We start from the raw sequence: 16,317 nt of genomic DNA on the forward strand, positions 1-16,317 counted from the left end.
CTGCGCTTGTTTTTGGGAAGCCTCTTTGTGGCAGCTGCTGGATGGAGATAGTATGCTTCTCACTACCTCACACACACCATTTTACAGACAGATGTACCAAACATGCGCACACACGCCAGTATTGTGGAAACCCACACACACACTATTACATGCTGCTTTGCTCCTTGCATTTCACACACTTGCACACAGATAAACAAATACAATGTAACTCTGTCTTTTTGTTGAATCATTTTAAAGGGGACTTGCTATGTTTTAGTTCTAATGTTCGGCAATGATCAAAAAACTCTTTAGAGCCCCAGAGATTTAGCTATGCCTCTTTGTACAGTGCTCTGCAGCAATTTTACAAACCACTACTCTCACCTGTGTGCCTTTGGTATAGCACAACCCCCTGTGTTTTGCATTTGAACCTGGTGTGATACGCAGCGCAGCTTTTAGGCCGTTTTCTAAAGCCTATGCTTTGGTTCTTGCATAATCCCCTCCCCTGCAGCGCTGCTACATATTTGTAACAGTGTGTAAGATACTGATTTATTCCCATGATGATCTCTCTCTGAGCTGTGATTTGATAACACATTCCCATGACCTTAACTGTCTGTGGACCTGCTCTGTGGATCAACTCGCAGTCAACACTGCCCCTGTAGAGAGACTGGGGAAATGCTTTGAGTTTGTCAATCAGATTGGCAGGCTTCTGATGGCACGCTTTCTCTTTCGCTCTTCATTACCTTTTCATATCCCATTCACGAATTCTTATCTCTGACCACTCTGTACTTCACCCCATAAACCCCTCTATCTCTCTTTAATATGCGCTGTTAATCTCAGCCTCGTTCTTTCATTCTGTCGCACACACGACCACACACGCACACGTCTTTATTTTTCATTTTTCATGTGGACCCAATACACACCATTGGTTGCTAGGAAACCATTTGAGCATTTTTTTTCCCAGGGGCAGACGTTTGATTACCCATTTGTATAGTGTGTATGTGTGTGTGCGTGTAGAGGCCAGTGTGTGTATCTCCAGAGAGAGGTCTTGCCAAGCTGAGCTCTGGGGCTGCTCCAGTATCCAGCCCAGTAATAATAATGAGCCCCTCACCATGCTTGACAGAGCACACAGGCTCAGCAGTCCTGTGGCCATTGCTGTTGTCATTGTGTGTAAGTCTCCTGATGCGTGTGTAGTGTGAGTATATATCTACATACAGTATATGTGCATTTATGCTCTACTAGTTTGTGCTTGGCTGGGTCAGTTTTCTGTTACAACCTCAACAGTTGTTGTTGATGCTGACAACCGGTGTTATCTATTGTTGTTCAGTGGGCCATTGCAGAAGCAGATAGTGGCCAGGTTGGACTGTCTTGCTGCTGGACACACATCAGTCCTCCCTGTGACTCCCTGTTTAGAAATGCACCAGCACATCTTTCTCCCCTGGCTGCTCCTGTGAAGTCCTGATTCGCTCACAGACACAGGCAGAGGCACATAAATAGCACTTCTTGTCGACTGGCACGGGGAGAAAGACGACACATACAAACAAATCAGACTCAGCACTGATATGAAAGGGAGCGAGAGCAGAAGAGAGGGAGTACAGAGAGATGGCATTAGCTGTGTTTTCCTCCTCCAAATGAATTGCACTATGCCCTAGGAGGAAGAGATGAAAATGAGAGAGCAAGCAAGTGGAAAAGACTCAGACTCAGCCAGAGGTTGAGAGGTTATTTTGAGGCGGAAACAAAAGAAAAGACCCATGAAGAGAGAGCACACGGCTAAATCCTCCCTGTGTCTGAGAGAGCTCAGTAACTTCCTGTCCCACCTTTTATTCCAGTGTGACTCTGTGTCACCTGGATGGCCACTGAATATTAGGATCAGTGCCATGGGCTCAGCCAAGGCCATTATGGCAGCCGGATGGGCTCCTGATGGCCTTTTCTCTGCTTGCCCCTGGGCAGCGTGGCCTCTCACTTGGGACCACCACAACTAATGGAGAGGCTAGTGTGCTCTGTAAGGGCCTTAGGAAGAATAAGTAGGCTGTAAACTGTGAGTTGAGTTGTGGCAGCTAAAGGGGCTTCAATGCCTCACTGCCCGGCTTACCGCCTGACTTACTGCCTGCCTGCTTGGCATCCAGAATGCTCCTCCATATTCAGGCTCTGAATACTGGCCTTTTGCACTTTTATTGTAATGCATGCAGATGCTTGGCACAGCAACAAACACAATCCACCTTTTACTGTGGTGCACTGCACAAATAAAATATTTCAAAGCGGGGAGGAGCCACACACAAAAATAGAGGAGCACTCTCTTGCATACTCACTCACAGACATGTAGAAATGCGAAATGCACTCACATATCTGCACAATTACACACACACAAGTGCACAAACACGTGCACACACACACACACACACACACAGACATACACACAGTCTTGCATTCCCCCACCCAGAGTGAAGTAGTTCTGCCCCTCTAAGCTGAGTTATTTAAAGCCCCGCTCTCAACTCCATCGGAGTGATTATGTGCTACTGAATTAAACATCACAGGCCTCAGCCCCTGGCTTCCTCTGAAACACGCTCAAACATGCTGGCCTCTTCCTGTTCCTCAAAAGTTCCAAGTTCTGCCTTTCATATCTCCCAGCCAGTACACTAGGTAGTGGAGGTAAGGAGGTGGAGTATGAATCTTCCCTAAATCAGGATCTCCTGCTGTGCCTCCTGCTCTGCCATCCCTCTCACAGACCTTGGACGGAGGCAATCGACGTAGTTCACATTAAGAAACCTTTTGTAAACTGGCTCTTACCCCTGAATTGGTACCCACCCCGGGCATAGTTTTAGCTTGGCACTCAGGCAGTGCTATAGTTGGTGGAGAGCCGGGTGCAGTAGAGGGTGAACTGTAGCAGTTAAGTTGAGCGTTGACTCCAGACACCCCAATTAGGGTCTCTGTATTCTAAACTGGGAACATTTAAACAAAGAGTTTGTCATAGAGGACCTGGAGAGAGAGGGGGAAGTAGGTTCAGATAGGGGATTGCTCTGCTACCTAGACAGGAGCTTCAGGCTGTTTGCTGCCTTTTTGGGAGGGTTTGACGTGGGGTTTTGTTTACCTCGGTGTGTGCGTTTGTATGTGTGTGTGTTCATGTACTGCACGTGTGTGTCTGTGCTTTTGTGTGTCTGCACGAGGCAAGGCACCAGCCAGCCACCCCCACATTCCAAAACACACCCGTTGGCAGTGAGCGATAAAGGTTCCAAACAAAAGGAAGAAGTCTTGTGCCTTGTGGAGGTGAACTTACAGCACCACAGAGGCAGTTGACCTTGAAATGAGCAGTGGTGTTTGGGGACAGGCGGGGGAGGTCGGTGTTTAAGAGTGCAACCTCAGTGCCAGAGGCCAGGAGGCTGCCTAATGACTGGCACCCCATGCCATCCATCACTATGCCACTGCCAGGGCAACTGCCCCCGCACAGCCTAGAGAGCGGGGCCTTACTAACCCCTCGTACCCATTCAGCGGACCGCAGCACACGACATGAAACGCATACATACAATATAGTAGACAGGTGCTCCATATGCACACGAAACTGCACGGACAAAGATGCACACCACTACTTCTAATACGCATTGCAAGCACAGACAGCATGAATATGCAGTCAAAATAGCAGATACTCTCAGACTCACACTCACAGCTCATTGCACTCATCCTGCATGCATACTGATGTACATGCGCCAACCAACATACAGAAATCTGCCTCTAGACACTCATTCACGCGCTATTTATAATTTAATGTAGGCAGACGCAAATACATAAAGGCACAGATACATCCACAAACACAAATACACAACACATGCACCTCCTCTCTGTATTTATGCCTTGATGCTGAATGTTTCTGACAAAACAACTGAATGCTCCTGCTTTCATGATGTTTTGTATTGAAATGGATATCCCTGTAGCCTGCTAGTTCAATTCTCCCATGAAGAACTGTCTCATTCCTTTCCTCCTTTGCTTATTTTCCCCATTACTTCCTCAGAGTAAAAGTGGAAAAGGGGGGCTTTTCCCCTACCTGAGCCCCTGTCTGCTCTGCTCTTTCCTTCAGTATGACAGGCTTTGAAGCCCCCATTCCTCGATGTGGGTTATTTTATCAGAGAGGAGCAAGGTTTCTCCCTGCACTGCCAGGCTCATCCACGTTGCATGAAGCATCCCCTCTCAATTAAGATCCTTTCATGTTAATGGTGTTCTTATCGCTCCTGTGCACGGGTTGTGAAAGCAAGGCCTACTATGGTAGAGTACAACCATGGAGCAGAGCTGCCTGACTGACAATATAAGAGCTGTTACTCTCATTCTTCTTTCTGTCTCTGTCTCTCTGTCTTTCCACGTATCTCTATCTGGAACTCTTTCCCCTTGCTCTCTGTCTCCTAATGAGCTCTGGTGGGCTGCTTGAGTAGCGGCTACATGGACGTGTTCCAAGAGAGCGGCAGATTTGTGGCTGGGTCACAGAGACTTAACAAGACGCTGGACACATTACTTGACCACTCATACCAGATTCTACCAATAGATGTGCTTTGTACTCAAGTCTTAGTTCGTTATATCTCAGCGGCAGCTCAACATACACATTCGCTACCCCACATTCAGCACAAAGTAGAAGGTCATTGTATCTGTCTCCACTGACATCTAACTCAGTCTGTGTCCTCAGCTCCATTAGCGAATCTTTCTTTCTTTCTCTCCCTCCTTGTCTTTTGGAGTAGAACAGGGTGTATGACTCCAGGACGAGGTAGGCAGTCACTGTGAGATCGTAGGAGCACTGGCTGCCTCGAAGTGCGTGGGTGCCAGAGAAACCTGTTGCCTGGCTACAACAGCACCTTTATCCTCCGGTTGCGATGGCGATGTCCTGCGTATCGCATATGCATGTGTGTGCGAATGTGTGTGTAAGTGTTGGCACACCAACTTTTTCATGTGTGTTTCATGCACTGTGTATTAGACTGTGAATGTGTACGTGTGCATGACGGTGCATTCTTTATTTTGTGTGTGTGCATACATTCCTTTGTATGCTGATGTGTTTGTGTGTGTGTGTGTGTAAGTGATTGAGAGAGTGGTGAAAGGAGGGGCAGGAAGGCGCTCCACCACCCACTCAGCAGGCCTTCCGCCCCCATGGCTGACTCCCCAAGACTCTGCTAGTAATTAGCTCAACATCTATCCATCTGTTCTAGGGAGGCGCGGTAAACATTAAGACAACACAGCAACATCAAAACGCTGGCTGGAGACATGCTACATTTTACACGATACGTTCGTGCATTAAGAGGCTTTAACACGTGAATGGTTGGCACGCATGCCTACAGATATGGCCAACGTGGTGACACATACTGTATGTATTTATGGGCTCACATGCACACACAGTATGCAAACACATATACATAAAGATACAAACAGCTTCACATCTTCGCCCACATGCACACCACAGGCTCCTGCAACTGTATCCCAGTCTTCCCTTCCACTGCAGAAGTGAAGCTGGAAAGCTGCCCTGAGACCCGCATGGGAAACGAGTGGAAAAACAACCAAAAGACTACATTACACAATTAATCAATAAGTTAATGAGATCTCATTTTCTCTGGAAAATAGTATCCAGGCAAAAAGTTCCCCCTCAGCCTTTTTCCCCCTACTCCTGGAGAACCAATTCCTGATATTACACTGTGGAAAAAGAAAGCAGCCAGCAGGAAATTAAATTAAATTACCATCCTGATAGATTTATGTGATGCTTTACATTTTCATTGTGTTGTTTTCCTCTCAGAGTGGAGGTGGGCCTGAGTTGGGAGAGAACTGTTAAATGTGTTGTAAAGTAAGAAGAGAGAAAGAAGCAAAACAAGACTGGGGAAAGAGAGCAAAAGTTCCATACAGACAGATAGCAGATTGCTAATAGTAAAGCACAGCGACACACATTACTTGTGTTTGGATGAGCTGTAAGGCTGCCACATGGTCTCTTTCTTTGTGTTCAGTATGTATGTGTGTGTGTGTGTGTGTGTGCGCATACTTGTGTGGGTATGTGTGAAAAGGTAGGAAACAGCTGGGAGTGTGGGTGTTGGAAGGAGGAGATTGTGCGTATCCATGTGTATGATTGTGTAAAGCTAACCCTTGTGTGTCTTGTGAGCATATATGTGTCTGTTGCAGTATGCTAATGAATTTGTCCTTGCTGTGTGTGTATATGCTTGTGTGTTTGCACCCTCTAATGTGTGAGCTGTGTGTCTATGTATATTCACTCCCACCTGCACACATACATCCACATACGTTCATGTAGGCTCATAATTGAATGAAGCTGTACATTTGGCGCTCTCGTTCCAAGTAAAGATTGAGGGCATCTCTTAGCTATTGACACAGCTGGTGATGCCATCTGGGGGCATCACACACCGCCCTGTGCCATCTCCATCCAAACGGGGCAGCAGACGTCGCCTAGTGTCCATACCAATGACAGGAGACAAGGAAAGCAGTGAGATAACATACTGCGATGTCCAGCTCCAGCTCCTGGTGGAAGTGGCGGAGGGAGGTCATCTGTCCTCCTGAGACTGCTTTACATATGACTTGTTGTTGCTGTTCCACTACTAGAGCTGTAACACATTGAGGTGGTGGTAGTTGTTGGTACGTTTGGGATGTTTTTTCAAGGAAGCAATTGTTTCTTTGGATCTGTGTGCCCCCAGCCACACCCCTGTCTGATGAAAGGGGAGAAGGAGAGAGGGGGGGGGGGGTGAAGTCGTAGATTAATGGTACACACTGAGAGGGAGCACAGACCTACAGTAGCAGCTCCTTGATTTATTTGCCACTTAGTACTGATGAAGCTTCAAACTGCAGTCACACACACATGTTGTCACGGCATTTTTCTCTATCAAGGTCTCTGTTGGTTCGTCGAATCTTGCGTCTTGTTTAGCTGCGAGTGCATGCACGCATGTAAGTGTGGTTTTGTGCGTGTCCTTTTATTTTTGTTTATTCATACATCCGATGGCAATTTTTCTTCCACATACTGTATGCCTGCTTATATTTGGCTGTCTGCGGGTCAGTTATAATCAGTGCAGCTTTTATTTGTATCCTATGTGTCAGTGCTTGGATATGGTACTGTATTTGTGTGTTAAGTTTGTGTGGGCTTACTGGCAGTCGGATGTTTATAATAAATTGGAAGCGATAAGGACTGAAACGGGAACATTCCTTGTGTGAGTCTTTGCCGTGCTCAGTAATCAAAGCATTTCATGATTACAGAAGCGAATTGATGTTACTCACACCAGCACAACATTCCTTTAAACGCTACCTATTATTCATAAGCTGTCAATTTAGGGAATTTGCCGAGGTAACCCAGTAACAATTTGCAGGCGGCACATTGTTGAGTTTTGACTTGGTAAATACAGGCAGAGTTAATTGAGGGCATCAGCTCACCATGTGGGAGGACTTGACAAAATGCCATAAGTGTGTTACATGAGCACACATTGTAATTATCACACATATGCACATACAAACACGCATTCACACATGAGTGAGCACACACACATTTGGAGATACAGAGATACAGCCACATAATTAGTGAGATTATGTCAATTTCTGATCCCAGCTTTGTTCTGCTCCCTGGTTGTGTTTTGGGTTGTGCATTTACTCGTCTCTTCTTCGGCTCTGTTGCGTGTGTGTGTGAGGGTTACCATCCAGTGTTTCTTGTTCAGCAACATTTTACTTCGCACCAACCAGCTGGCATGTTCCACAAAAAAAGTCTTCACAGCTGAGCCACAGTATCTATGTGTCACTACCACTCTTTGCTGTTGTATCCTCAAGAAACCATTCTCTGAGACAGACTATCCATAATGTCGTCTCGCCTAACCTCCCCCTCCCTGTCTCTCTGTGTTCCCCACAGAATCCTGATATTGTGCTCGTCCACTATTTGAATGTTCCAGCCATTGAGGATTGTGGGAAACCATGTGGTCCGATCCTGTGCTCCATCAATACAGACAAGAAGGAATGGGCCAAGTGGACCAAGGAGGAGCTGATCGGCCAGCTCAAGCCCATGTGTGAGTATTTGAATAATCCCATTCAGAACTATGCATTCATCAATTCTCGTCACCGCAGTCTCAACTTTTATTTATAGCCTTTAACATAAACAGTTGCTGTATCATCTAAAAGGCCTTAATAGTCTTTACAGTTCTACTTGCAGGGACTAAACATAGTGGCTGTTGTTTTTGTCCAAGGATGTGATGTCTAGTCCTATTAGCTGATAGCTGGTACACTAAGTGCCCTCAGCACCTCAGTCAGAGAGCATCTTCGGCCAGTGTTCCTACACTGTTGTATGAGTGTGTGCTCCTCCTGGAGCCGTCTGCTAGTTAAGGGTCAAAGTTCAGCTCCTCTAGACCTCTGGCACCACTCTGGCCAGGCTGAGAGTGCGTCTCCTCTCTGGCCCAAGAAGGAAGTCAAGGCAGAGGAGGGCAGCAAGCTGGTTATTGATTCATGTTAGTGCGTGGGAGCAAGAATGTCTGACTCACCAGAAATCCCCCCTCCACCCCTTCTCGAGCTCTCTCTGCCTCTCTCCCCCCTCATTGGATTGATCCCTGTTGTTATCAGCTTTACTAATGCTCCGTGAGATGCACTATGTGTTTTTATGAGTCTCTAGACCTGCTCAAAGATTGAGGCAATGTTTTGGAAAAAGTCAGGGTTTGTCTGATGATGATAATAGCTAAATGGGGACCTTGTGGGGCATTGAAAATCTTTCAGAGAGCTGTTAAGATACCTTTAACAACCAGACTGTGATTCGGGTGTGTCTGGCTGGGGCTGACAGGGCTGTGACTGATATTCCGATGGCCAATTATTGGTGATGTGGCCAGGTAAAGAGGAACGTGTCAGCAGCTTTACAAGCACATGCGCATGCTGGCTGCATACTGACAAGACAGTCCAGACCATCATCACTGAGGTCTTGGCTATATCGTTATCCTCCTCACTACTCTGTCTGCTATCAGTTTTAGGACATATTTTAACACAAAGCCTTACCTCAGGACAGCCACTGAACAACAACGGCCTACTGTATTCATTACGTCTGTGGCTTAATGTAAAAATCAAGCACCATTTGCAATAATGCGTAAAGTCATTAACTTTGGGAGTTGCTGGGACAAAGAGGGTGAGTGTGAGATGCCTTCTAGCTGCCAGGCTACATGAGGAGGCTTCATAAAGAGCAAAAAATCCTTCTCCTGCTTTCTGTCTTTGCTTTCTATCTTTCTTCTCCTCTCTATCCCTCTCTCTTTCTCCTGGACCAGCCAGCATCTCAACACAAGCTCTGTGATGGAGCAACATTGCCACCTAGTGGTCCTGTGAGATAGCAACCCCCCATCTCAATGTAGGGAGCAAAGACTTGCGATGAAGTCATGCTGTATTATAAATGCATTATTTCATCTTAAATTATACATTAGCACTTAACATATAGTGCGTTTTTTTCACAGACTGACCTATATCTTGGAAAACACAACTTGAATCTATTAGTAGATATGTTATTTTGCATTGCACAGGAATGTTATAATATGCATGCAGTGCTATGGATCATTTTTTATATATAGCTGAACTTCCTCGATTCCTCAGAGGTTGTATAGATAAACTAGCAGGACAGATTTCCATTTTCCCTTCATCAGGAATGTGCAAAACCATCAGACTTTGTAATCTGGGTATTGAGTGCAGAATGTGAGTTTGCAGGAGTGTACAGTACAATATGTTTGACACTGGGCCATATACGGTATGTGTGGCTGTATGTTCTTATATAAATGAAGATGTTTCCTATTTCATGAGCTGACTTTTGCCAGCACATAAACCCTTAGTTTAATGTCAAATAGTTATTTTTCCAGAACATTGTCAACTTTTGCAATATAATTGCCATCTTCCGTCATGCTCTTCCCTTTTGTTATTCTCTTCACGATATTTCAGCGCGCAAACCATTTGACACCTCTAATGATACAAAAAAACAACAAAGGAAAAGCGTGGATTTCATGGATCAGTTGAGCTTATTCTGTCTCCCCACGACAAAAACACACACACACACGCTTGTGCTCTCAGTCACAAAAACTTTCACATGCATGGATGCTCACACGCAGGAGTTCAAATATAAGCCCTATGAAGCATGGCCTTGTCTGACCTCTTCCTCCTTATAACCCTGCAGTGTTTGATGAGAAAGAGAAGAAGCAAGGGGATGAAGAGGGGGGTAAGAGAGTGGCATAACTTCTCAGTCACGCTAGAGCCAGCTTGATTCACTCTTTTGGTCTAATGCTATAAACACGCAGCACTCTTTCCAGCCATGCCCCTAGCCTGCTGACAGATAGCGCATGAGCGGCTTTAACAAACACTCAGACAGACAGAAGGCCTGTCTCCAGGCTAGACAGACAGGGGCAGAGAAGAACAGACCAAGGCAAGACGGACAGAGCTGGCCATCATGTAAACTATTGTACTCCACTGTCCAATATAGTGCCCAGTGGTGCAGAGGCAACCAGATGGGATATGCGTGTGTCCTACAGATCAACTGTGCTTGTCATTAGGGCTGTGTGATGCTTCTCGTGACAGGATGCAGTCATCAGGATGATGATGTGACTGGGTTGCTGTTTGGTGCCTCTGCTGTTGCTGCCACTGGGATTAAACCTAGTGGCACTGCTCCTGTCATGTCTGCTTTGGAACATAACCCTCAGTGAGAAGAGCAGACAGGCAGACACGGTGGTAACTGTATGTCAACAACCCAGAGCCTCCGGGGGTGACGCCCGTCTAGATGAAGAGGGCTGTGGCAATTCTGGCATGAGGGATCAGGGCGGAGGGGAGACAAGATTGTTTGGACAAACCACTACATGGTGGATGTAAGCTGTTGAATTAGGCCCTCACTCTTCCTCTGTCACCCTCTCTGAGTCAGATCTGTCGAACGGATGCTCTTCTGTCCTGCAGCCTCCCTGCTGGCTTTGTCACAGAGGGGGATTTATGACAGCGTTTTTAGTATGCCTATGGCCCTATCATCTCTCTGTCAGTAATACTAGCATCATCTCATTTGTACTGTTTGCATTATACACTGTCAGGGGGTGAATGGTGACTCAAGCCATGCTGTCTAATGGGATCTCCAGACAGACACAATTATTTGTGCAGTAATTATAATGACATTAGATGAAACTTTCCTGTCACCTTTGGTGTCCAATCTTTTTTTCAGCTCAGTCACTTGAGATTAATGGCTGAATAAATCTGACTTTATAATAGATCAAAACGAATCCTGTTTGTGTTTCTATAACCTGCCACAGTGAGTTGTCTGTGGAGCGTGTGATCTCAGCTTGATCACAGCAGTTCTACTGACATCTGCTGGTGACCAGCCTGTAATCTACCAAAGGATCTTAAAGCTTTCAAGTTAGATCCTTATCACAGTCATCCAATCATGTTTCCCAGCTTTTTTCACTTCGCTTTAACTAGCTCTGTCTTTAATCTGCATTACCCTCACCCTCTTACGCTGTTTCCATCTCCTTTTATCTCATATGCAAGCAGACATGCACTAAGCAAATTCTCGCTGTTTTTCATACATGCTCTAAACCTCACTCTCTTTATATCTCTCTCTCTCTTGCATATCTAACCAAAGGAGGTACTGAAGTGTAGGGAACTTGAATTAAAGCAGGCTTGATTTTGTTTGACAGTCTAAATATGCTTCACTTCTGAAATATTACCTTTTTTTCCGGTTGAGAACCTGAGCACTGCAGCACTCAGTGGCGTCTCCTACCACCTTAGAGCCACTAAAACCACTATCTGTCTCATCAAAAGTGGTGGCTGGTTGGCAAGTGGAGCGATGAAAAGTATTAGGAGTCGCTAGCGAAGTGTGACTGAGGCAGGGAGTGGAGCTTTACACGAAAAAACCTCTCTTTTTCCAGTGGTGCTGCAGCGGCAGATCCAGCAGCAGCAGCAGCTAGGTGATGTTCCTCCCCAGAGGCTTTCCCTGTCAGAGCAGAGTCATGGGTCGGGGTAAGGGTGGAGGATGGAAGTACTGAGCTTGCTGTCACCTTCATCTGCACTCACAGAGGGGAGGCCTCAGAGTAGCAACAGACATTGACACATGGGAGGGAATGAGGCACAATAGAGAATGAGCAGTGCAAAACAGAAGGCTTGGCATTAGAGTGAAGGGAGAATAGAGTGTTCAATTCTGGACGAAGGAAACATGACACATAGAGAAAAGGATAAAAGATATCGGAATTTAGAGTTATGTCAATATGAAGGTGAAGACATGATAGCGAGTGTGGTATTTAAGCATAATTAGAAATAAAGGCAGCGCCACTGAAATTCCATTTTAACCTCAGCCAGTCAGTGTGTCGTTTGTTTCACTTCAGGAAAAAACAGAAATATTATTTTCTCTATTATGCTATGGTACCTGACATTTTAGAGAGGTGTCCAGTTAGCAGCATGAGGTGTACTGGCAGATAGTCAGGAAGGGCAGAGGGTGGGGCGGGGGGTTGGCGTGGCTGGTGGTCTGTTGGGCTGGCTGACATCTCTGTCTCCTCCTCTCTCCCGGCAGTTCATGGCATCAAGTGGACTTGCAGCAATGGGAACAGCAGCTCTGGCTTCTCAGTGGAGCAGCTAGTGCAACAGATTCTGGACAGCCACCAAACTAAGCCACCTCCCCGGACTCACAACTGCCTCTGCACGGGCACCCTGGGTAAGGGCTAGTGGGTGAGGTGGAGTTTGTTCTCAAGAGAGAACTGGAAAATTCAGCAAGAGAAACAAAAAGGCCATAAAGATACTGTTTGTTATATGGTAGATCCAAGAAGGTGGTTGAGGTCTTTTATTGGTAGGTGGTTTATAGTGAAATTGAGTTTCAGGGTTATTGGCTTATTCTTTTTGTTTGCTGATAACTGTGTCAGCGCCATATCTGAAATAGCCCAGCTGTTCTCGAATGTTGTGCTAATCAGTCAAATATTTTAAGCTGTGTAATTTCACTATACGCTGTCCCTCAGAAAAAAGAATGCAGTGGTTTACGAATTTCTAAAACAAATTACTCTGGATAACCCCAGATGCATTTTTATTTCTGACGACTTAAGGTAACAAGCCATGCAAATCTTCCCATATGCTTCACTCACTGTATACTAAAAAGATAGTTTTATCATCCCGAGGAGAAAATCGTCCTTCACAAACTAATAAATACCGAAACAAACAGATCATCCATCTTTGTCCCTGCTCCTTGAACAGTAGTATTACCCAATTCTTAAGTATGTGGAAATCAATAGTATGTATTTGTCCTTTCTTTTTCACTTTTCTGTACCACCCTCACCCATCCAAATCCTCAACCACTTTTTCTTTGTTTGTCCTCATATAGGTGCAGGGAGCAGTGTACACCACAAATGCAACAGCGCCAAACACCGCATCATCTCCCCTAAGGTGGACCCCCGCTCAGGAGGCTACAGTAGTGCTCATTCTGAGGTGCAAAACAACGATGTGTCGGAAGGGAAGACCGAGCACACTGCCCATGGTGGAGGCAAAAGCTCTGGGGGAGGAGGTGGAGGGAGCAGTGCCAGGGAGAAACGCAATGGCAAAGTCCACAAGCCTGTCCTGCTGCACCAGAACAGCACGGAGGTGTCATCCACCAACCAGGTTGAGGTCCCTGACACCACGCAGAACTCCCCTGTCTCCATCAGCAGCGGCCTCAACAGCGACCCAGACATGGCTGACAGCCCCGTGGTGACGGGGATGAGCCACGTGGCCTCTGTCATGTCTGGCCTGTCCCAGAGTGTCTTTATGTCTGAGGTCACTGGAGACCCTGTCTACAGCATGTCTCCTACTGGGGGTCCCAACAGTCACCTGATGGGTGCAGATGCCACCTCACAGGGCTTGGTGATGTCTGTGACCTCTGACCGTCACAAATTTGCCTTCCCCAGTGGAGGAGTCGGGGAACCTGGGAATACCGCAGCAGGAGACAATCTGTCCATGCTGTCTACAGCTGGGGTGTCTGAGGAACTGGTGCTCTCCAGCAGTCTGGACTCTGGAAGCATCAAGATGCCAGAGACCAATATGAACTTTGACCCCGATTGCTTCCTGAACAACCCTAAACAGGGCCAGACCTATGGAGGCAGTGCAATGAAGACAGAGGGCAACCCTTCCTCATGTTCCTCCGGTGGCAGCAGTGGCACCAACGGCAGTCTGCAACGCTCCCCCACCATGTCAGACAATGGCTACACCTTCAGCTCAGCTTTGGTAAAGAATATCAAGACAGAAGATACATCCTTTGAGCAACAGCTAGCCAAGGAGAGTGGCTACCAGGTGGGGGCAGTAGTAAACTGTGGCAGCGGGGTGTCTGTGTCATCTGGTGCTGGTTCAGGTCAGGGCAGCCTCAGTCTGACCGCAGCAGGCTCCCTGCTTCCTTCTGGTGGGGGTCTGAGTCCAAGCACCACCCTGGAACAGATGGATTTCAGTGCCATTGATGCCAAGCAGGACTTTACTTCCAGCGCTACCACAGTGAGCTATGGTCAGGCATTGTCCAGTCCTCACATGCAACATCAGAATCGTTCACCCAGCTTCTTCCTCCAGGATGCTTCTCAGACAGGCCATGCTCAGCAGGGGAGGCCCAGCATGGGCCAGAAAACACATATGATGGAGCACAACTCCCATGACTCTGGAGGTTATATGGGCCTGCAGGTGGTGAAGACGGACTCCCCTGGCAGCAATGGCCATCTCCACCATCACCACCAGGCTCACCAGACCCAGCACAGGGCCAACTGTAATGGAGGCTCACCTACTGAGGGGCCTGGCCAGACAGGCTCTCTCCAGCTGCTACAGTACCAGGGGAACTTCCCTGGGCTGGGTACTGAGCATGAGGAGGTGGTGGGTCTAGAGCAACAAGGCAGTGTGAGTTCAGCTCAGGCGGGAGCCACTGAGAATGGAGCTGAGAATCTACTCAAGCCAGGAGACCACATTCAGGCCTGTGGGGCAGGAAACGGAGAGGGAGGGGGCGCAGAGCACTACCTGCAACAGGCCTCGGATGGTGGGGGAGGAGGGACTGGAGGTGCAGGAGAAGGGGGAGCAATTCATAATGGAAACAACAGTGATGGCAGCAACCGCTCCCAGCAGCAACAGCAGCTTCAGCCTCTTCTCCAAGGCACAAGCATGGTCCAGGGACTCTACAACGCGGTCGGAGCCCACCAAGGCCTAGGTGGGGCTGCCAGTAATGGAGGAGGAGGAGGAGGGACAGGCATGGAGATCAGTCTGGATCACTTTGACATCTCTTTTGGTAACCAGTTCTCTGACCTCATTAATGACTTCATCTCAGTGGATGGCAGTGGAACCACCATGTCAGCTGGAGGGGCCTTATATGCTCACCAGCTAGTCACATCCCACAACTCCGATAGTCAGAACACAGCTGGTGGGGCACCCCAGCAAGGCCAGGACGATGGGGCCAGGGGCTCTGGCTACAACCCCTCAGAACTCTGTCTTCAACCCTGCTGCAGCCCCCAGTCTATGAGTGGAGGGGCTGGAGCAGGGGGAAACACGGGAGAGGCAGGCTCGTTGTCATACATGAATGTAGCAGAGGTGGTTTCTGCAGCTGTAGCCCAGGGGGCACTGGGGATGCTTCAGGCCACAGGCCGTCTCTTCATGGTCACTGACTACTCCCCTGAGTGGTCCTACCCTGAGGTGAGTGACAGGGCCCTTTATTTTTTCACAGTCTGTGTTTTGTTTGTTTTTCATTCTTTTTGGATGTAACACTTTATGTACCAACCTAATTGCTGAGGAGTTGGGTCAAGATTTTAAGACTCAATTCTGCATTTGAACTAGTCCAACAGGTTTTTAATAGGTTAAGTGTAGCCCGCTTATTTAAAGTACTTATTTTTAAATAAAAACAGTGAATGATTAAATGAATAAGATAAATCCAAACAAAGGTGAATAAATAACTAAACTGTCCATCCATTAGATTGTCAAGATTGTTTTAGTTTAATGGACAGTTCAGATAACTTCACCATTTTCACTTCCAACAAAGTCATTTAGTACAGCAAGATCTGTGACAGCCAGACTGGTTGAGGTGTTATTTCCTTTAAGTATGATCAGTGTCTTCTTGGAGTAGGAAATATTAAACGTTTTGGATGCGTGGGAACATGAAATACTGATGCAGTATATACAGTATGTGTGGTTTTTTTTTTAGTCTGTATAAATTGAAAATGATGAGCCTTACTTAAGGGCCAAACGTCAAAAAACTATTTCCATGCTTCACTGATACAGAAGCATAAAAAACCACCTGAGAAAAAACAACTCTGTTGCATACAGGGGTTAATCAGTGTTTTGACTGTCATTTGATTATCAAACTCTCCTCTATAGGCTTGAAAGTGTGGCTGAAAATAGTTTGCACTTTGCTTACGAACAAGTGCAGCTATGGTGAGC

At 46.8% G+C, this 16,317-nt stretch overlaps 1 protein-coding gene across 1 annotated transcript in view; it reads left to right on the forward strand.

Moving 5' to 3' along the window:
• camta1a (calmodulin binding transcription activator 1a) overlaps nucleotides 1-16,317 on the forward strand; it is a 265,794-nt gene that overhangs the window by 226,298 nt on the left and 23,179 nt on the right. The window contains exons 7-9 of the mRNA XM_070910084.1: nucleotides 7,829-7,982; nucleotides 12,470-12,610; nucleotides 13,268-15,576. Of these exons, the coding sequence (XP_070766185.1) occupies nucleotides 7,829-7,982; nucleotides 12,470-12,610; nucleotides 13,268-15,576 (2,604 nt within the window). The remainder of the gene's footprint in view (nucleotides 1-7,828; nucleotides 7,983-12,469; nucleotides 12,611-13,267; nucleotides 15,577-16,317) is intronic.

This window comes from Enoplosus armatus, chromosome 8 (genome assembly GCF_043641665.1).
Source record: "Enoplosus armatus isolate fEnoArm2 chromosome 8, fEnoArm2.hap1, whole genome shotgun sequence".
NCBI lineage: Eukaryota > Metazoa > Chordata > Actinopteri > Centrarchiformes > Enoplosidae > Enoplosus > Enoplosus armatus.